The sequence below is a fragment of the Pristis pectinata genome, chromosome 3, assembly GCF_009764475.1.
Source record: "Pristis pectinata isolate sPriPec2 chromosome 3, sPriPec2.1.pri, whole genome shotgun sequence".
NCBI classification, from domain to species: domain Eukaryota; kingdom Metazoa; phylum Chordata; class Chondrichthyes; order Rhinopristiformes; family Pristidae; genus Pristis; species Pristis pectinata.
In genome coordinates this window covers 75296132-75319649 of record NC_067407.1, presented here as the reverse complement: position 1 = coordinate 75319649, position 23518 = coordinate 75296132, and the positions used below count along the sequence as shown (strand labels likewise).

At 38.5% G+C, this 23518-nt stretch overlaps 1 protein-coding gene across 4 annotated transcripts in view; it reads right to left on the bottom strand.

Annotated features, from left to right (window-relative positions):
- Nucleotides 1–23518, bottom strand: part of LOC127567951 (protein quaking) — a 428171-nt gene that overhangs the window by 127632 nt on the left and 277021 nt on the right. For all 4 annotated transcript variants that reach the window (XM_052011188.1, XM_052011187.1, XM_052011190.1 and 1 more), the window contains exon 4: nt 616–759. In XM_052011188.1, coding sequence (XP_051867148.1) covers nt 616–759 — 144 coding nt within the window. The remainder of the gene's footprint in view (nt 1–615; nt 760–23518) is intronic.

Genomic DNA, 23518 nt, shown 5'->3' with positions numbered 1-23518 from the left:
AGCACCATCACCCAGCAAGGCAGACAGTACAGTTTTGACTTATGGTATCCATTCATTCCAGTTTAAGAGACAGCTGTTTTGCACGTGAAATGCCATTAAATTTCTTGGATACAATGTTGTCCTTTCTCGGAGAATTTCACCTGTACATCAGTGCAACTGAGTGCTTTTGGGGATTCTCTACATAAAGCAATACCACATATTTGTGATGTTTCACAGGAAAGTTATCTCTGTGATATAATGCACTGTTCTGATACAATACAGCAAACGACAATATTTGCAAATGTAAACAACCCCTCTTGCAAATATGGATGTCAGGGGTAGAGAGTATATCCACCTGTGATACTTGCACTTAAACAACTTGCCAACATTCACTTTAAAGATTCTTGCATGATCAATGATTTAGGTAAGATGCTGAAGCTACTGCATGAAAATATATCACGACAAGCAGTCAACACATTCAGGAGATGATGGAAGAAAATAAACATCCAAGAGATAAAAGTGTTCTCATGGAATGTCTGTTTGAAATTTTTAATCAACTGGTACTGATTCTGTGTTTGACCTACACAGATTTAAATTATATTGGAGAAAGAAGAACCAATTGCAGAAGGTACTTACTGCTGGTACAAGTAATTTCTTAACTTCCTCCACTGCCCTCTTTAGCTTGATTTCTGCTCTGTTCTGTGCATCTTCCACAGTGATTAATACGTGCAAGTCTTCATTCAGGTGTTCCCAGTTTGGTTTGCCTCTGTTTTGCTCCTCCTGTAACATCAATAGGACAAAAAAAATTATTTTGAAAAAAGAAATGAAGGAACAATTTTTTTTATGTGAGTTGATTCTAATTCTATAGTGAAGAGGTTAGTGTGCCTCTGCCCAAAATATTCTGTATTGACCACCTACATGGGATCCCAAAGGAGTTGTTTGAGGCAATAAAACCACTACTCAGCACCATTCATTCCCGCACAGTCACGCTGAGAAAAAGAACCACCAATACTTCAATGGCACAAGACTGTTACACTAAAATGCTGTGCTACCCATTATCCAAGTTTAAGATAAATTGCACATTTCATCACACACATACACTGCTTAATTCATTAAACAATTACCATAGGCCACAAAAAAAATCAATTGTACAGTGTGCTTCCATACACCCACATCGAGATTAAGCGAAGTTCATGATATGCATGCCTTAAGTTATCTAAGATATTTATTTAAAATAATCCGAGTTGACATTAACTACCTGAACTTTTGAGTGAGCTGGTCAAATAATCATGTAGAACCTCTTCACCTAACAGAAGATTTGTGCACTCCAAATATATATAACTACAAAATTAAAATAGCAATCTAGGCTTCAGCTCTATTTTACAGTATTTCCTGATTATATCCTCACTACCTAGCTGTAAGATTATGTTCCCTATTTCAGTTCAAATGAAGACTGCTACAGTGGCACAATCAGACCATTACTGCAAGTGTGCACAAGGCATTGTTTCTAGTTACTGGATCAGATTTTGTCTTAACCCTACAAAGGAGTGAACTGCAATTGGAAACTGGTGATCTGATAATTTTGCTGATTTTCGATCAAAATTCCATATCCATTGTAGCAGAGTATAAAGAGCAACTGAATTCATAAATTACATTCCACCATACAGCTTTGAGAGATGTTGTTCCTCAGCAGGATTCCACAGGCTGAGGGTGACAAATGGCACAGTGGGCTGCAGTGAAGAGATTCCCTTGAGCCAAATTCATTTAGGCTATTTGGATTGATTAATGAAGTTGACAGCCAAGGAAGATGAATATTTTCCACCTTTATGTATTTAATTAATTCTGAAATTACCACCATGACTTTTTGATTTGTTTAAAATATTGATTTCTTAGATATGTTTCAACCCCTGGGACTGTAAATTATATATTAATTAGTACTTTGTCAAATTACAATGATAATTTAGGAAAATAAATACAATTAGTAAAAATCATCTTTAACTGCACTTTGATTTGCTGCGATGATGTATTATGACTATCCCATCTTTTGTTAGAACAGTGAAGAAGGAAAAACATTGAATAAAAGCAATAATCGCTGTTATGCACTCCTTTCCTCTTAATCATCAGAATAGTTGTCAGACATTAGCTGCGTACAGTCTGGAAAGAGTTTCAAATTTTGGTTAGAATACTTTGTTCCAAGCACAAGCATCAGAAATAATTGTCTGGAGGTGATAAATTTAAGGATACTGTTTGTCCTTGAGCATGCACACTACCAAGGACTATTAAAGCAATAACAACCAAGATTTTTATGTACTCTACAAATGTTGTCAATAAAGTGGAAGTTCAGCTTATTCAATGTTCTTTATTGTGGCATAAAAATAACTGCATTATTATCAGAACAATTCCCTTTATTAGAAACTTGAGTCCTGGTGATACTAATTTTGCTTAGAACCTGCCAACATTTTTGAAGGATTTAATGGAATTCTTCCTATTTGGTACACTGTACTGGTGAAAAACTCCCCCAGATCTACCACGTCATACAACTGGCTGTTAACAGTCACCAAAATAATTGTTTATGATAACTTCACACTCTGGAAAATGCAGCAAGATGCTTCTAGCAAAATGGTATCCTTGCTGCACAAGGCCCAGTATGATGTCCAACTTGATAATTATCAGTAATTTCTACAGAAGTGAGTTTAGAAAGACAAAAACAACACGCAATCACTACTGTGTCGCACAATCAACATATGACCAAGGGTGAATTTCTACCTTTTGGCGTTTAAGGAAATATGAAACTCCATGTTTAGAAGTTAGTTCATGCACAAAGTCAGAAATATTTAACAACAACTCCAAAAACACATAGCAAATTAGCACACAAAACATGGACCATTATTCAATTAACTCCACAACAGCAACTTCATAATCTGTTTCCAAAGAGTTTATTTTTCTTTTCCCAGTTGTATCTTTAATTCTTATCCAGCTTGTAAGTTTAGCAGCTATTAAATAATTATCTGAAGATGTGAAATGTGCTGATATGCAGACAGCATGACCAAATTGGAGAACTACTAGATGGGTTACAGGTTATTGTTTCTGCAGTGCAGGGCCAGATGAGTTTGCTTATTTCATTCATCACTTATACATGAAACAGAAGTCTGACAGTGGATGTAACAACATGGTCCTCCCTGCCATTGTCGTCTCTGGGGATAAATTTACCCTCAAGAATGGGTGGATTGGGTGAGATGTAATTTTAAAAGCCTCAAACCCAACACTCACCTGGGTTTGATAGACACATCACAGATTAATGGGTGGATAACCTTCTCTGAGGATATCATGATGAGGCTGGCAATGACAGATTTTACCTCTTTTACCAGCTTAATTCAAGGTGGTTGAGGTTCAGAATCTCAAGAAACTCGGTAGTTCAAGACAAGTGAAAACAGAACTGAGAGAAATGACTTTACACACCATTTGTAGAGCTTCCTTCACATTTCTTGGATAGAATCCCATCACTTGCTACCACATCATACCCCACTGCTCTCACCTCATTATTCCCTGCCTCACATGACGTACTGAACACTTTGGTGTCAGCAATGCCACCACCCTCTCCTACTCCAGAGTTAAAAATCAAATGCCACTTCCCGCACTAGCATTAACTGCTTCCCTAGACCTGCCTGGTGCTCAGATGAAAACCATCTCTGTCAACCCAGATGACGCCTGATGAGAACCTCACCACTTGAAGCATTCCTGGACAATAATTTGGCAATAATTCAGCAGGCTATTTAGAAATTTACAACACAACTAAATAGTCCCAATATGGTTTTTTGAAGGTGATGTGATGTTTGACAAATTTATCATCGAGTTCTTTGAATATTTAACTAGTAGGTGGATAAAGGAAAAGTACTTAATATAGAGTATTTTGATTTCCAAACACATTCATAAAGTTGCCTCATAAAAGTTTAATGCGTATGTTTTAGAGTTCAAGATGTTGCAGGTAATATATTATCATGGATAAAGGATCAGCTAACCTATGCACACCAGAGGTGAAAGGCTCATTTTCAAACCAGCAAGCTCTAATTAATGGGGTGCTATGGGTATCAGTGCTAAGGCCTCAAATATATTAGTGAATTAAATGAAGGGACCAAATGCATTGCAGTTAAATTTGTTGACAGAGATAGGTGGGCAAACTAGTTTTGAAGAGGACACAAAGAGTCTTCAAAGGGATAGAGGGAAGTTACATGTTTTAATACTATCACCTCCCATTCAAAGCAATTCAAAGAGATGATCTTATATAGCAAAACTGAATACAACGTAAGGAAGTGCAAGATGTCCACTTGGCTAACAAGAACAGAGAAGAAGAATATTGTTGAAATGAAGAGAAATTACACAATGCTGCTGTACAAAGGGAGCTGGTTGTCCTTGTATATGAAAGAGTAAACTATCATGTAGGGGCAGCAAGTAACTAAGGCGGCAAATGGAATATTGGTCTTTATTGCAAAGCAGATGCAGCACAAAAGTGGAAAGTCTTTCTGCAACTGTGCAGGACTTTTAGTGAGACCACACCTGACCTGGAGTGCTGCATATCATTTTGGTTTCCTTATTTGAGGAGAGATATAAGTATATCGGAGGTATTTCAGAGAAATTGTTGATTCCTGTGATGATGTGGTTAGCCTAAGAGGAACAATTGAGATAAAAATGTTGGAGTTTTAGAGAATGAAAGGTGATTTTAATGAAGCATACAAGGTTCCGAGCAGGCTTGAACAGAAGCATAGCAGTTTACAAGAAGCAACAACAAGGTAGAAGCATACTAGGTTTCCACAAGTTTTTCACAATTGTTTTGATGCATAAAGCATCATTGAGTATGCAAATGTTCTCCTGTTATACAACACACTCAAAAACTATCATCCTTTCAGTAAGCACTCACAGTTTACTTAAATTTTAGAATTTAGTAATAACTAATCTTTCACATCATGCTGCTCTCTGTGAAAGGATGGGCTCAAAATAATGATTTAACTGTCTGTTTGAACAGCAGCAATTTTATATGATAAATCAACAAGGCATTGATTATCCCAAACCCCCTACAAGTAAATGGATTTAATTGCAATTTCCAGTCAGGCAAGATAAGCACAGGTGTTTCTCATACAGTGCATCTGAAGGCATAAATCCATACAAAAAAACAGTAAACATGGCAAAAATTATCAAAATAGGTACAAGAGAAAGTGTAAGCGTAGTAGGAGAGCAAGGTAGGATTTGGAATAAGCTCTAAAAAGCTGCATCACACTAGAAGCTTTGATTTACAATTAAACATTACTCTCTAAAAATCTCATACACATTCAAAAATATATGAACAAAGACAAAGACTTCCATATCTACCCCTCCTTGACAATGAGGATGGAGTTATGAAGCAGGGTTTAATTTTATTCAAATTATGAATATACTCTCAACCTGATGTCATGGAGTCACACAGCACAGAAACTTAAGTCCATATATCCATGTTGCCCATCAATTACCCACCTACACTGATCCAATTTACAAGGCTACATCCTCAGCCCCCTGCTCTACTCCCCATACACTCACAACTGCATGGCCAGATTCTGCTCCAACTCCATCTACAAGTTTGCAGATGACACCACCATAGTGGGCCATATCTCAAATAACGATGAGTCAGAGTATAGGAAGGAGATAGAAAACTTAGTGACATGGTGTCATGACAACAACCTTTCACTCAATGTCAACAAAACAAGAGAGCTGGTCATTGACTTCGGGAAGGGGGTTGGTACACATACTCCTGTTTACATCAACAGTGCTGAGGTCCAGAGAGTTGAGAGTTTCAAGTTCCTAGGAGTGAACATCACTAATAGCCTGTCCTGGTCTAACCACGTAGGCGCCACAGCCAAGAAAGCTCACCAGCACCTCTGCTTCCTCAAGAGGCTAAAGAAATTTGGCATGTCCCCTTTGACCCTCACCAATTTTTATTGATGAAACCCAGAAAGCATCCTATCCGAATGCATCATGGCTTGATATGGCAAATGCTCTGCCGTGACTGCATGAAACTGCAGAGAGTTGTGGACACAGCTCAGCACATCATGGAAACCAGCCTCCCTTCCATGGACTCTGTCTATACTTTTCACTGCCTCGGTAAAGCAGCCAACATAATCAAAGACCCCACCCACCCTGGACATTCTCTCTTCTCCTCTCTCCCATCGGACAGAAGATACAAAAGCCTGAAAGCATGTACCACCAGGCTCAAGGACAGCTTCTATCCCAATGTTATAAGACTATTGAATGGTCCCCTAGTAAGATAAAATAAACTCTTGACCTCACAATCTATCTCTTTATGGCCATGCATCTTATTGTCTACCTGCACTGCACTTTCTCTGTAATTGTAACACTTTATTCTGCATTCTGTTATTGTTTTTACCTTGAAATACCTCAGTGCACTGTTGTAATGAAATGATCTGTATGGATGGTGTGCAAGACAAGTTTTTCGCTGTACATGTGACAATAATAAACCAATTTACCAGCATTTGGTCAGGAGCCTTCTATGCCTTGGCAATTCAGCTGCTCATCTACATACTTCTTTAAGTGTTGTGAGGGTACCTACTTCCACCATCCATTCAGGCATGTGTTTAAAACTGTTACCATTTCATGCCAGTGAAATTTGTATTGAACAAATACTCTGCCTCAAAAGGCAAGTCACTTCATTAACACATTTAATATCGATTCCCAGACTGCAAATGGACGCACAAACAAGCATGTATATGCAATAACAGAAAGGGAAAATGGCCATAGACTATCTCTGCACAAGCCATGTGTTATAGGTGAAACAAGTTCCTTTGTAAAGATACACTTGGGTCTGCCAGAAGCTGGAACATATGCAAAGGTTCTGCAGACTTTGTCACAGAATGACAGAGTTCTATTGAATTGAATAACAAGACTTGCAGGGAGGGTTCAATTATTGGGTGGTAGGTTCTGGTGAGGGGAAATTGAGAGAAAGAACAAAGCAGTAGTGCCAGGCAGTGAAATGGGTAATGATAACCCAAGTCTGTTAGGAAGATGTGCATTGTCCCCCCCCCCCCCCAAATGCACACAGCTTACGTAACAAGACAGGTGAATTAATAGAACAAATTAAAACAAATGGGTACAATCTAGTGGTCATTACATAGACATGGTTGCAAAATAACACAGATTAGGAATGAACTATCCTAGGGTAGCTAACTTTTAAAAGGGATAGGCTAAATCACAAAGAAGATAGGTAGCCTTTACTTCAAAGAATGGGTTATAGCCAATAGAAAGGATGGATTTAATTCAGACCTAGTAGAATCAATCTGGGTGCAGCAAAGAAACATCAAGAGGCAGCAAATTTTGGAGGGATGAACACAAACTGCTGGAGGAAATCAGCAAGTCAGGCATCATCTATGGAGGGAAATGAACGGTCGACGTTTTGGACCGAGACCCTTCATCAGGACTGGAAAGGAAGAGGGCAGAAGCCAGAATAAAAGAGTAGGGGGAGGGAGAGGAGCATGAGCCGGCAGGTGAAATGTGAGTCCAGGTGAGAGAGGGGTAGGTAGGTAGGTTGGGGGAGGGGTGAAAGGGAATGATGTGAGAAGCTGGGAGGTGATAGTTGGAAGAGACAATGGGGTGAAGAAGGAGGAATCTGATATTGCTCCAGATTTCCAGCATCTGCAGTCTCTCTTGTGTTTACACTTTGGAAGGAGTTATATGTAGAAGCCCAAACAGTAGTGATAATGCAGGACACAGTATAAATCAGTAAATCAGAAATACATGCATCAAGGATAAAACAATGATCATAGGCAATCATTCTACATACAGAGTGAGCAAACCAAATTAGCAGTATCAACGTGGAGAATGATTTTATGGAGTGCGTAAAAGATGGTTTTCTTGATAGGTATGTTGAGAAAGCTACAAGAGTACAGGCTATTTTAGGTAATCTGAAATAAGAAAACATTCATCAATGATTTGACAGTTAAGAGGCCTGTAGAAAATAGTGATCATAATGTGGTATCTTTAATGTAAATTAAAAAGGATTTACAAGTTATGTATGTCAATAAACAAGCAATATCTAACATTTAAAGAATTAATACATGGTTTACAAGTTTAAAGCAAAAACACCCAACAGGAAAGTAGTTCATCTGTGGCTATCAGGAAAAGTTGATGGTAGTATTAAATTAAAGGAAGAGGCTTATAATGTTGCCTGACAAAACCAGTAACTCTGAGGATTGGGAAAATTTCAAAATCGATAGAGGACTGCCAAGGCCCTGATGAGGAAAGTGGAAGTAGTGATAACAGTAGGTGAATGAGAAACATACAAACAGATCATAGAAACTTTCACAGATAGGTTAAAAGGATAAGGCTAGTAAAAGTTGATGTGGGTTCCCTACAGATAGAGACAGGAAAAATTGAAGAATGCATCATGGAAATAGCATAGGATTACAGACCTCGAAGGAATGAGGAGCTCATTTGTACACAATTAGGATCAAGAAGTTAATGGGATTGAAAGGCAATAACTCATTAGGACCTGGTGACTTGAACTCTTGGGTTTTGAAGGAGGTGGAGAGGTGGAGATAGTACACTGGTTATCTTCTTCCAAAGCTCTCACAGACTGCAAGGTAGCAAATGTAACCCCACTATTTAAGGAAGACGAATGAAAGAAGGAATGAAGGAACCATAGACCAGTTAGTCTAACAACAGTGGAAGGGAAATGCTGGAATCTAATAACAAAGTAAATGGTAACAGGGTACATCAAAAGTGATAATAGGGTTGGGCAGAGTCAACATGGAGGCTGTGTTTGACAAATCTATTGGAGTTTTTTTGAGATCATAACAAGCGGAATAGATAAGGTGAACCAGTTGATTGGGTTTTCAGAAGGCCTTTGATGAGGTGATGCACAGGAGGTTATAAAACAAAATTAGAATGTACAGTACTGAGGGTAATACATTGTCATAGATTGAGGATTAGTTCATGGACAGAAATAAGAGAGCAGAAATAAGCCAGTCATTTTCAGGTTTAAGAGGCTGTGACTAATGGAGTGCTACAAGGAATGGTGCTGGGACCCCACCTATATCAATAATTTGGATTAGAGGATCAAGTATAAAACATCTGTGGTCATTGATACAAAGCTGGGCAGCACCAAGAGATACCAAGAATAAGACTCAGTTTAATTCTAGCAGTGATCTCATTGAAATTCACAAAATTCTTACAGGACTCTCACAGGGCTTGGCCAGGTAGATGCAGAGTTGACATTTCCCCTGGTTGAGGTGTCTAGAACCAAAGGTCACAGTTTCTAAATAAGTGGTCAGTTATTCAGGACAGAAATAAGAGAAAGCTGCTTCACACAGGGAGCAGTGAATCTTTGGAATTCTCTACCAAGAGGGCTGTGCACACTCAATCAAGACAGTAATTGATGGATGTTTAAATATTAAGGGAAACAAAGGGTATGGGGGTACTGCAGGAAAGTAATTGGTAATTGATTTATTGTTGTCACATGTGCCAAGAAACAGGGAAAAGCATTTGTTTGCATGCCATTCAGACAGACCATTCCATACATAAGTACATCGAGGCAGTACAAAAAGAAAACATTAACAATGCAGAATTTAGTGTTGCGGTCACAGAGAAAGTGCAGTGCAGGAAGACAAATAATGTGCAAGGGCCATGATGAGGTAGACTGAAATATCAAGAGTTCATCTTTATCATATAAGAGGTCTGTTCAGGAGTCTTCTAACAGCGGAGTTGAATCTGTCGTTGAGCCTGGTGGTATGTGTTCTTGAGCTTTTGTACCATGGCACTAAGATAACAGATCAACTATGGTCTTACTGAATGAAGGAGCAGGCACAAGAGATTAAATGGTCTTCTCTTGCTTCTCTTATGTCACTTGTGTCTCTTATACTGTTAGTCACTTACATAAATCACTGGCATCTAATCGAAGAACTATATCAAGTTTTCTCATTCCTGAGGTGCACAAGCATACCATCACAGAGCGAACTATTTCACTCCATCGTTCAGTGTGACTATTGGATTCTCTTTTCAGACAGATTTCTGGTTATTGGAAAGCAGTGAAGTGCCTTGAATTTATCATTGCTTGCTTAGCTGAGAATCTACTTAAAATGATGACTGAACAATTTCAATTTTTCATTCTACACAAGGGCTTTTACCCTCACCAAAGAAAACCCTCACATTCTCCTATTCCACAATAAATGACTAAGTCTGAACTAACTATTGTTTATGTGTCTTTTGGTGAATGTGTTAAGTGACCCCCATCTCCCTGAGGGGAATAAAACCAGTATGGGGTGAAGATTATATTTGGCTTCCGCTTCAAGCAGAGTAACTTACAGATGGAAAGCAGATTTATAAAAGGTATTGATTTTGAACTGTTTGAACCCTGCTACCGTGCTCCCCATGACCAAATTTCTTTACATAAGTGCTGTACAATTGAGCTATAATAGAGGCAACGATGAATTTGTTCACTTATTTTTATGCACCAACTACTCAATTTTTCATGCATTTATCAATTTCATTTGGAGAAGGAACTGAAATATATTTAGCCAATTCTGGCCTAAGGACAACTAAAAGACCAGTACTGTTCGGAAAAGGATTGTTCAGGCAGAACAATGCTGTCATGGTAGTGACACACAGATCTATTCCTTGACAGGAAAATGTGAAAAGTAAAGTCATCGCCTGGCACAGGAGGTACAAGGCATTGGGAAAGCTGGAAAAAATATTAGAGGATAGCAAAACAGGCAGCAGGATGAGTTGATTAGTTCAAAATAGTTTCTAAATCACAATGAAAATACCATAACCAAAATAACTGATGTTGCCTTGTCATTTGATTTTGGCAATTAATGGGAAAGTGAAAGTAGTTTAAAAACCATAATTACCTATTAATTTGGGAGCAGCTCAGCCAGTACCTTGACCAAAGAGAATTACAACTTCCACAAACACACAGGATCAAAAGAAAGAAAGACCAATTTAAAGCACCATCCAAAACTGGGAAGATGATGCATTTTCTTTTCTCAAGAATTCACATCATCAAGGTGTCAAAATAAATTTCTCTTCTTCCACTCAGCAGAAGTAAAATGTTCTATATAATTAATTTGGCTGGTATTATATGCATTAATGATTCTGACTCTCAACACATAAATCTTTGGCAGTTAACAGAAAACCAGAGGAAGACCTGAGGGAAATGGGTCTATTTGCTTAAACCAATTAAGATGCCAGCATTTTTGCAACTAAAAGTAAGACTACCTGAACAAAAAAAAAATCAGCTCCACTGGGATCAGGAAAGATAAATCTCACTTTGGCTAAGTCTATTTGGGCACCATTTCGGTCCTTGCAGCCATTACTGATTTTACCCCAATCAGTATTAAGCGAGTCATTGAAGATGTGCCATTACATTGCTTTCTATGCAGAAGGTCTGGTTCCTGCAAGTTTGAGTGAATCTGGGTCTTCTTGCATCAGCAAATTTAGGGTCTGTTTTGGTGTGGCATTACCAATAGTATGCATTTATACAGCATCTTTGGCATAGTACAAGTAAATAATGCTTGTTGCAAGAGCTATATCAAATGCAATTTTACACTTAACCATACATGGATGTATTAGGACAGGTGACCAAGGCTTGTTTAAGCACTTTGGTCCAGTCCAGACTGTTCATTTCCCTCCACAGATGCTGCCTGACCTGCTGAGTTCCTCCAGCAACTTGTTTGTTGCTTGTTTAAGCAGGTTTTTTTTTTAGAAAGCTTCATAAATGGAGCTGAAGAATGGGGAGGGTTTGGAAGGGAATTTCAGAATTTGGATATTGGTAGCTCAAGGTACAGTGGCTAACAACATCACAATGATAATTAGTGATGCATAAGGAGCCAACATTGTAGGAATGCAGAGATCAGGGAGGGTTGTAATGTGGAGATGGAGAGGGATTTGAAAACAAGACTGACAATTTTAGAACAAAAGCATTGGGAACTAATGCAAGTCCACGAGTACAAGGGTGCTGGATGTGCAGAATATGGGTGCCAAAGTTTTAGTTCAGTTCAGGTATTCTGAGAGAGCAAAGGAGAAGGCAGTTCAGGACAGCAAGACAACTACTAGTCCAAGAGCCCAGAATATTAGTCCCTTTCTCCCTAATCCCAATTTTACAGGCCGATAGCTACCTGTAAACTTAAAAGACATGCTGGGAAATTTGGAAAGCATAGAACAGCTACTGCACCTTGCCACAACATTTACTTTGTTGTATAACAAAAATATCATGGGAAGCACACAGGAGTAACTGCTAGAGATTAGGATTTGAGGTTTATGGGGTAGTTTTTGTGTGCAAAATCCACCACAGCCAAAGTCATTGCTGTTGGATCCAAAAAGAACCCCACAGAATGATTGCAGAACAAAAGGCTTTTGGTTTAATTAATCAAACATTTGCACAGAGGAACAAAGATGTCAAATCAAGGAGTGATGATAAATGGAGCTGACCTGGATCATTAACTTGAATCTTTGACATCCCCCACGGAATATCAGTTACCCACACACCAAGTGAAGGCCTGATTCAAGTCAGACAGATTGGTATAGGGAGACGATATGTTTCATGTGCCAGTATAAAGCTACAATAAGAGGCAAGCTGAGTTAAAATATACTGACATTGACATTTTGGCTTTTATCATGCTTCACTTTAAAATTTTCAATTGCGCTCTTTGGTCGAAAGGGTTAATCAGGTTAAACTGAATTACTAAGGTTTACTGAACTTTAGTGAGTTAGAAATCTATTCAGGAATATAAACAACTTCTGGACATGTATCCATAGGATTACAAATTCCAAGCAAGGCTAACCTGATTTGTATATTCATTGTGAATTTATTCCTAACGCTGAGAAATAATGTATCTGTCATGTTTTATAATGTGCTGTAATCTGTAAATCTCTGTTCAACCTTGAACTGACAGATGAAGGGAACAGAAGAAACAAAATGAGAACTATTAAGTTAAAAATGAAAAAAGTATAAAGAAAAGAGCTGTAGAATGGAGCAGGTCCAGCCAGAATCTAGCAGACTACATTATAGTTAAATTGCTTTTACATTTTTAATAACATTTTGGGATATTTTTATCTAAATTTGCAAAACAAAATGGTAGAATTTACTGTTTTGCTTTGATTTCTTTACTGTTTGTCTATGACCTACACAGACATGCCGGATACTGACGTTTCACAGTCAACTCCACTTCATTCAGTTATTTTAGACTGTTAATAACTAAATCATGCAGCAAATTGTATTAACCAATTTGAACAACACAACTTTGACATTTTGCTTACAGTTTTAATTCAAATCTGCAAGTAATTCAAAATAAGCAGTTTGAATTAAGATGATGCAAAAGCCAAGAGTGGCAACAGAGGTCTATGTGGGAATGTAAGGCTGAAGAACTCTGAAGAAGTTGGGGGGATGAGGGGGCAGAGATATCTGAAACTACCAAACACAACACAAAATAATCTGAATGAATTGTTTACAATAAAGCTGAGTATATGGGAAATTCAAGTGAATAGGATGTTAATGCACTGAATTGGTTCAGTGCACTGAAATGACCAAAGGGGAACACACTTTTCCAATGCCAGATCAGGAAACACAATTAAGTCACTTCCCATTGTGTTAACTATGTGAAGGTTGAGTTATTTGGCATCAACTCTGCAAGGCTAATTTCCCAACAGTTAACAACACCCATTTGAAGAACCCATTTGTTCCTGAAAACAAAAGGATACAGAAAATATAAAACAAAAAATAGTAAGTGAAAATTTAAACATGGCTGAATTGAGCAGAGATACTAACAGATCCACAATTAAACACATTTGGCAGTGAAGAGCTATGTGAAAAGAAAATGTTACCAGTTTAAAAGGCACCAGATATCAACAGTTGAAGAGGAGAATGAACAAGCAATATCAAAGGAAATGTGTATCTAAAACAAACACTCAAGGGAAAGAGATATCCCTGATCTAGCAATCAATGACAACAGAAGGGAGTCTTGTTCTTATTCAACTTCTTCCATGATGAAACATAACACTGACTGAACTTGACACCCTTCAGCATGTAAAAGGTCCCTTCTACTACAAAGGCACAAAGCTGGAAGCGGAACACAGCAAAACCTCAACCATGGTGCAGCACTCCCAGATTAATAACTACTGGTCATACAAGTAATAAACTATAAAGTTAAATTATCAGTCTCTTTAAAATATACATGAATGATGCATAGTGGAGTCAAAAGCTCCAGTTAAAAACAAAGTAGCTTTAGTATCTAAATACACTAAGGAAATTCAGCATGTCTTTGTTGACCCTTACTAATTTTTACGATGCAGCAAAGAAAGCATCCTACCTGGATGCACCAGCGCTTGGTATGACAACTTTTCTGCCCAAGACCATAAGAAATTACAGAGTCATTGTTACAGCTCAGTCCGTCACGAAAACCAGCTTCCCCTTCATGGACGCTGTCCACACTTCCTGCTACCTTGGGAAAGAAGCCAACATAATCAAAGAGCCCTCCCCATCATGGACATTCTCTCTTCTCCCCCCTTCCACCAGGCAGAAGATACAAAAGCTTGAAAACACGCACCACCAGGCTCAAAGACAGCAATCCATCCCATTATTATAAGACTCTTGAACAGACCTCCTGTATGATAAAGATGAACTCTTGGCCTCACAATCTACCTCATCCTGTCCCTTGCACCTTATCATCTGCCTGCACTGCACGTTTTCTGTAACTGTAACAATACATTCTACATTCTGTTATTGCTTTACCCGTTGTACTACCTCGACGTACTTGTGTTTTGAAATGATCAGTATGGAGGATATGCAAAACAATGTTTTTCCACTGTATCTTGGTACATGTGACAATAATAAACCAATTACCAATTACTAAGCTAACTGTTGAATTAAGAGAGCCATTAATTCATTCTCTCCGAATTTATTTGGCTAAAGCCAGCCAAATTTCAAAATGTATATTGTCATTTTAGCACAAGGACCTGACCCAAGTAGATTTGGTCTACCTGAACCACAAGGAGAAAAAGAAAATTTGTGCACTGACTTTCTGCAGGAGCTATGCCTCAAACCAGTTGGACGAATATACCTGGGAGAAAGACCACATTTAGGGAGTACCAATGCCTTAGATACTATTACCGAGGCTGTTTACAATGACCAAGGAATCATATTTTTTTGGATGTTTCTGGGGGAACGGGAAAAACTTTCTTATTAATTTACTTCTGGCTAAAGGTCAAAGACAAAACATGATTGACTGGGCTGTGGCATCATCAGACATTGCTTCAACACTTTTTACAAGGGAAAACTGCACGTTTGGTTTTTAAGCTCCCTTTAAATTTGAGAAATACAGAGATTCCCAACATGTGATATTCCTTAGGGAATGTAATTATTTGGGATAAATGTACAATGGCTCAAAAAACAGCCATTGAAGTATTAGCTCAAACGTTGTAATATCTTAGACATAATAATCAATTAAAGGGAGGTGTTACTTTCATACTAGCTGGAGAGTTTCATCAGGTGCTACCAGTAATTCCATGAGGTACTGAAGCAGATGAATTGAAAGCCTGTATTACAGCATCATATATTTGGGAAAATGTTAAATGATTACACTTGAAAACCAACATGCAAGCACATTTGACAGCAATCCATCTGCACCTGAGTTTATGTTCTACTTTACTCAAATTAGGAGATGGGAGAGTTAAAAACAAAGATTCAATAGGAAAGATTTTGATTAAAAAAGCATGGGCTGATTTGTTACATCACTTCATGATCTGATGCAAGCTGTTTTCTGAAATATCACACAACACCTTTGGAATTACCAATGTTTGCGTGAAAGAGTAATTTCAGCACCAAAAGATTACACTGTGCAGGCCATGAATAAAAAGGTTCCTTTGAAGCTTCCCAGACAACCAGTACAATATAAATTTATTGACAGTGTGACAGACATTGATGAGGCTGTACATGCTCCTGTCGAATTTTTATACTCTCTGTCATCACCTTGTGTGCCACTGCATAATCTTGAACTGAAAGGAACTCCAATCATACTACTCAGGAATTTGGATCTACCAATACTATGCAATGGCACAAGATTATCAGTTCAAAAATTACTACCACATGGAATTGAGGCTACAATAATGACTGGTAATGCTATTGGGGGAAATGTCTCCATCCATCAGATTCTAATTATCCCTTCTAATCTACCTTGTTGATTCAAGCGACTTCAATTCCCTGCTTAGTTTTGCTATAAGCATTCACAAGGTGCAAGGACAATCAATATTGCTGGCCTTAATCTTGAAACTCAATGCTTTTCCAATGGTCAGCTACATGTTGGTTACTCCAAAGTTGTAGGTAAAAATAATCTATATATTTTTACACCAGATTCAAAAGAAATAAACACAATGTATCCTGAAGTACTTCAACATTGAAATCAAGTTAGTTTACACCTTGTGCAAAGGGTACATACTTACTTAAGGTGAATTATGTTAAATATAATTTTTGTATACATTATTATTTTCAGTTTGCACATTTTTATTAGAAACTTTAGTTAAACTATATAATTTTAATCTCCTAATTATATTATACATGGAATAATTATATATTTGTTAGATTGTATTTAACAGGAGCATATAAAACCCGATTGTATGGAAATAAATGCAAACCATGAGTGACAGCATAATAACCCGAGCAATGCCAGGTATAACAGCAAGTATTAAATAAATAAATATGCATATTTTTGCTAAATGATGGCAGATATAAATAAATATATATGTAAAGTACATGTAATATATTTATCTGGAGCAACCTAAGTAGAATGGTGTCATCATGCTGTCACTATGGCTAGTCAGTGTATCTAATGTAAAATATACCACATGATAACTAAAAACACACTTTAATGAAACCAAACAATGCAGAAAACTTGAACTGAAGTTGAACAAAAATTATTATAGCAGACCAACTGCCCCAACTCAGTTGCTGTAGTGTAAAGTGAACCAGCAACATCCCAGCCATTTTATGAGCTGCGATGAAGACTTGTACCTGATTATGAGTGAACTGGACCAGTTTATATGAACTTCTCATGGACCTGGAACGTGTTCTAAATTAGTTATGCACAACTTTTTTACAAGGAGGAACCTGGCGCAGGTGTAATCACTGTCATTTTAATAGTCAGCTCTGAGAAAGATAGGCACATTTTAGGTTCATTTTTATTTTTGGAATCTAGTTAATTAATAAATTTAAATAATCAGCTTTTTTAAATGTTTTAATTATTTAAGATTTTAATAGCATGATTAATTTTTAAAGTTTTTGATTAACTTTACATGTTCCTGAATGTCAGTGAAATTCGCAGACATTCAAAGGATTTTGACAGCTGGTTCAGCCTCAGGGCTCAAACAGCTGTCAAAGTTCCACTGGGCTTCAAATATCAGGTGATCAAGTGCCAGCTTCATGCACCTGGCAGGCTGGGAGTGGCACACAAGGACTTGGCCATTCAGAAGGTTATTGGAAAATTGAATGTGGGCAACAAAAATATGCCAGATTTCACCTGAAAATTAAATGACGGTCCATCATGATTCTACATGGTATCAAATCTAATTAATGTGCAATTGCAATTATGAGAAGTTCCTTCCACTGTACTGCATTGTCAGATTAGCACCCAACTCCAAAACTGTAGAATCATAGAGACATACAGCATGGAAACAGGCCCTTTGGTCCATTGAGTCCTCACTGATCCCCATTTCCACTCCAATCATCAACCACCTAAAGCTTCCTCTTTAAATTTAGTGAGGAAACCACTTTCCGTGGATGTAATTGCAATAACATACTAAAGTGGATAGAAGATTACTTGGCTGACAAGATGCAGAGTAGGCATCAGTAGATCTTTTTCTGGTTGGCAAGATAAAAGTGATGTGCCACCAATATCAGCACTGGGGCCACCACTTTAGATTAATGACCTCAATGAAGGCACTGAAGGTATGGTTGCCAAATTCACTGATGACACAAAGATAGGTAGGAAAAGCAAGTAGTGAAGAGGCTACAAAGGAATATAGGTAGTTTTAAGTGAGTGGGCAAAGATCAAGTAAAGGGAATATAATATTGAAGAATGTGAAATTGTCCATCATGGTTGTAAGAATAAAAAAGAAGCATGTTAACTAAATGTTGACAAGTTACAGAGCTCTGAGATACTGAGGGATCTAGGTGTTCTGGCAAATGATTTGCAAAATGCAAGTGTGCAGATTAAGTAAGAAATTAGGAAAGCGATCAGAATGCTGTCATGTATTGCTGGGGAATTGAATATAAAAGTAGGGATATGATGCTTGAGTTTTATTGTATATTTCTGAGAAAACCTCCAGTGTACTGTGTACAGTGCTGGTCTCTTATTTGAGAAAGGATATTAATGTGATGGAAACAGCTTAGATGTGGATTACTAGACTAAAACTTGCAAAGGGTGGGCATTTTAGGAGAAAGGTGGGATGAGCTTGGCTTGTATCTGCATAAGTTTAGAAGAGTGAGAGGTGACTGGATTGAAATATGAAATATGGAGGGGTCTTGACAGGGTGGATGTGAAGAAGATGTTTTGTGGGAGAATCTAGAACGGGGGGTCACTGTTTAAAAATACAGGGTCACCCCTTTAAGATGAGGGTCGAGAGTCTTTGGAACACTCTTCCTTGAAGGTCAGTAGAAGTTGTTTATGAATATTTTTAAGACAGAGGTAGATAGATTCTTGCTAAGCAGGGACTGAAATGTTATCAGGAGTAGGTGAGAATGCAGAGTTGAGGTTACTGTCAGTTCAGGCATGATCTTATTACATGGCAGAATAGGTTTAAGGGGGCAAGTGGCCTTCTCCTGCTCCTAATTCATATATTGGATTTTCTATGTTCATAAATCAGAGTTAGCTCAAAATTATTACAGTAGATCAAACACACATCTAAAAGTTTCTAAAACATGGCTTCTACCTAAAGAATGCAATATTAAATGGATCATTTTGATGGACTATGAACAGGAAAACATTAGCTAGAATCACAGAATGTAAGGAGAAATTCAAAATTGAGTAGGGAAATTTACAAGATTTCATAACAACCTAAAGAGAAACATTAAATGCTGAGCAATCAGATTAGACAAAACCAAAATGTCAGAATAAAAATCTAATTGAATGGTTATCAAGTGTCTCTGAAGGAACTTCTCTCTGCGTGCTGAGTTGCTGCATGGTACAGCTGCATAAACGAATGACCATTCAATTATTTTAGATTTCAGTGTTAAATTCATTGCCTGATATTTGTACTCATGTCTTTTAGTGACTGGCATTGGTGTAGTTCACATTTACAGTAAATGCACTTTAAGACGAGATTGAAACATAAAAATTCATGTTATAATGCAGGTTTGATTTTCCATACATCAATTTCATGCTGATGGGTATGCATCGATCTTTTTAAAGAAGATTGCCTGAAACTTCACAGACTAGCAGCTGCAATGTGCACAGCCTGATCAGTTCAAACCTCTCTTCTGTTGGTTGAACGTAATAATGAAATTTAAAAATTAATAGCACCTGCACTGCAATGTTTCCAATCACTTCTGCCATCACCTCAACCTCTATGCACAGTACTTCATCTTCCAATGCATAAACCTATGATGGTCAGCCAGTTTAATTATTATAGTCAAGAGCAAGAACAAAAATAACCAATTGTTTCAGTCAATATATTATAAAAACAGATCACGCAGATCAGGCAGCATCTTCGGGAAGAGAAACAGAATTCAGGTCAAAGACTCTTCCTCAAAACTGGGAAGGAGAAATTAACAAGTTACGTTTTAAATTGCAAAGAGAGTGAGGATGGGATGGATGGGACAAAGGCAATACCTCTGACTGGGTGACACCAGGGTTGCCAATGGGGATAAGTTGTGGAGATCTTCCAATTGCTAGGTGAGGGCGAGGGTGGGGGAGGGGGCAGGGTGGGTCAAAGAGGCGGGGGGGAGAGGTAGGGGGAGGGGGTGGAGGGGGAGACGCGGAAGAGGGGGAGAAGGGCAGAGAGGGAGGCAGAGAGACGCAGAGACAGACAGAGCGAGAGAGATAGAGAGAGAGCGAGAGAGAGACAGATGGACAGAGAGACAGACAGAGAGAGAGAGAGAGAGGCAAAGAGACACAGAGAGCGAGACAGAGAGGCAGAGGCAGAGAGAGTCAGACAGACAGACAGAGGCAGAGTGAGAGAGGCAGAGAGACAAAGAGTGGACAAAAGCTATGAGATGAGGGCAGTTATAGAGTGGGAACATAAACATAGTAATGTAAAGGTTGTGAAATGCAGGGGTGTGCCACATGCCCAGCTAATGGAGAGAGATAAACTGAGAAAATATTACAAATGGATGACTTACAGCAGAAATGTGCAGTCTGTCAGGTGACTCAGAGCTCCCTGATGCCTACTACTTTAATTCTCCACCCCACACCCACTTTGACCTGTTTATGGCCTCTGGGACTGTCTTAATGACGCCCAATGCAAGCTTGAAGAGCAGCATTTCCTCTTCTATCTGGATTCAATATTGAATTCTACAACTTCAGGAAAGCAGTTTTCTCTGTCTATCTCAGAACTGATCATCTATCTATCATCCATCTGTGATGTTGGATAAATTCTCACTCCATTAGCACTGCCTGACCTGCGGGGCCTTGAATTTTGCAGCTTGTATGTCCCTTTGTATTCTCACTCTCTAATTACCGCCATTTCAAAGTTTTTGTTCATTTTCCCTCTAACTGCCCCCATTAACCAGATGAACTCTAAAACTTATCCCCATATGGGCCGCACCCTTTCAGAGATATTCCCTTTGTCCAATCCATCCCTCATCCAATCTTCTCTGTGACTTGAAACTAACTTGATTTCTCTCTTGCCCGTTAATGTGAAATGTTTACTCTTTCTACTTCCACAAATGCCGAGATTCCAGCATTTCCTGTTTTTCAGATTTCTGGCACCTGCTTTTTGATTTTCAAGCAATATGTTATTCAAAATGAAAAACCATTCCCTTAAAAAAAGTTAACTCCTACTGAGATATTGGATGAGAGCTTGCTGGCCCAGTCCTCTTTCTGTGCTTACCTGGTTCAAATGCAGAGGGCCTATTTTGATGGCCTGGAGTATCCAAAACTCCACCAGCATGATCAGGATGGTGACAGAGGCTACTATGACACAGAGGAAGCAGCGTCCCTAAAATGCACCTGCTTTGTTGCAAATATTTAATATGTCTCTAACATTTAAAAAATGAAGTAAAACAAAAATATCACAGATAATTAAAAACATTACTTTTACTTGTTTTGCATTTGTTTAAAGAACCTGGTTTCCCCTTTGCCACCCAATCTACAGCCTTATGATCTAACCTCCATATTGCCCTGCATAAATGTTGGGGAATCTCAGGAAGTTGGGCTCTGTCATTGGCTCCACCAGCATTCCAACTCTGTCAGTAAATCCAGCGTGCATGTGCTGAAGTCCCTGACCTACTGGCATTTAGATGACTAAATGCCAACAGATGAGGGTGTACGAGGATTCTGTGAAGCATACATTGTAATATAGAATGTCAAACCAAATAATCTGTTTGTGTGCCGTATATTCTCCCTAATATTCAAATTTCACTTTGCAAAAATTGATATGGCACCTCCAAAAAAGTTATTTGAATTTCTGCACAGTAAGTTTTACTTTACCCTGCTCTAACTACGGAATTCAAAAAGCATAACGTTTTGGGATTCTAGGACACAAAAGAAGCCAAGAGGACTGAAACTGGGAATTCTGATAATCCAAGTCACATTGAAGAAATCTGACTTGTCTCGAAATAATTCCAAGCAGGACATTCATCTTTGTGACCTTTTACCAGAATATTTTCTTCTCAAAAAGAACTATTGCTTTCCTGATGTCTGATGATAAGAAATCTTTAATCATAAAAACCTCAATATTCCACTATAACCTAGTTCTCCTCTACATAATTCATGTTAATTTGCTCCTAAACTTATGAACATACCTGTGAATAAGGAGCAGGAATAGACCACTTGGCCCCTGGAATCTGTTCTGCCATTTAATAAGTTCATGGCTGACTTGACTGTAACCTCATTTTCACATTCTCCCTATTGGTTTATTATTATTGTCATATGTACTGAGATACAGTGAAAAACTTGTCTTGCATACCATTCATACAGATCAATTCAGTAGACAGTGCATTTAGGTAGTATAAGGTAAAATAATAACAAAATGCAGAATAAAGTGTAACGGCTACAGAGAAAGTGCAGTGCAGGTAGACAATAAGATGCAAGGTCATAACGAGGTAGATTATGAGGTCAAAAGTCAATCTAATTGTACTAGGGAACTGTTCAATATCTCTTAACAGCGAGATAGAAACTGTCCTTGAGCCTGGTGGTACATGCTTTCAGGCATTTATATCTTCTGCCCGATGGGAGGGGGAGAAGAGAGAATATCTGGAGTGGGTGGGTCTTTGATTATGTTGGCTATTTTACAGAGGCAGCAAGAAATGTAGTCAGAGTCCATGAAGGGAAGGTTGGTTTCCATGATGTGTTGAGCTGTGTCCACAACTCTCTGCAGCTTCTTGCGGTCATGGGCAGAGCAGCTGCCATACCAAGCCATGATGCATCCGGATAGGATGCTTTCTATGGTGCATCAATAAAAATTTGTGAAGGTTGACGAGGACATACGAAATTTCGTTAGCCTCCTGAGGAAGTAGAGGTACTGGTGAGCTTTCTTGGCTGTGGCGTCTACATAGTTGGACCAGGACAGGCTATTGGTGATACTTACTTCTAGCAACTTCAAGCTCTCAACCCTCTCGACCTCAGCACCATTGATGTAAACAGGAGCACGTGCACCGCCCTCTTCCTGCAGTCAAGGACCAACTCTTTTGTTTTGCTGGCATTGAGGGAAAGGTTGTTGTCATGACACCATGTCACTAGGCTCTCTATCTCCTTTCTGTAATCCGACTCATCATTATTTGAGATACGGCCCACTATCATGGACCATCTGCAAACTTGTAGATGGAGTTAGAGCAGAATCTGGCCACACAGTCGTGAGCGTATAGGAAGTAGAGTAGGGGCTGAGGACACAGCCTTGTGGAGAACTAGTGTTGAGAATAATTGTGGTGGACGTGTTGCTGCCTATCCTTACTGATTGCAGTCTGTTAGTCAGGAAGTCAAGGATCCAGTTGCAAAGGGAGGTGTTGAGTCCCAGGTCTTGGTATTCCTGGTTACCTTTCACTCCCTTGTTTATCATGAATTTATCTATCTCCATCTCAAAAATATTCAGCCTGCTTCAATTGTTCTTTGAGGAATAGTTCCAAATCATTATAACTCCATGAGAGGAATAATATGTCACCATATCTTTGTCTTAAATTAGTGACAACTTATTTTCATACAGGGACCCCTTTAACTCTAGATCATCCTATAAGAAATATTGAGTCCACATGGACCCTGTCAAGACCCCTGAGGAACTTGCAAATATCCCAAATGTTCTAGATAAAATCAAAGTGGAATAACGTATTCATGGAAATCTCTTAAGATTGCAAGTTCATTTT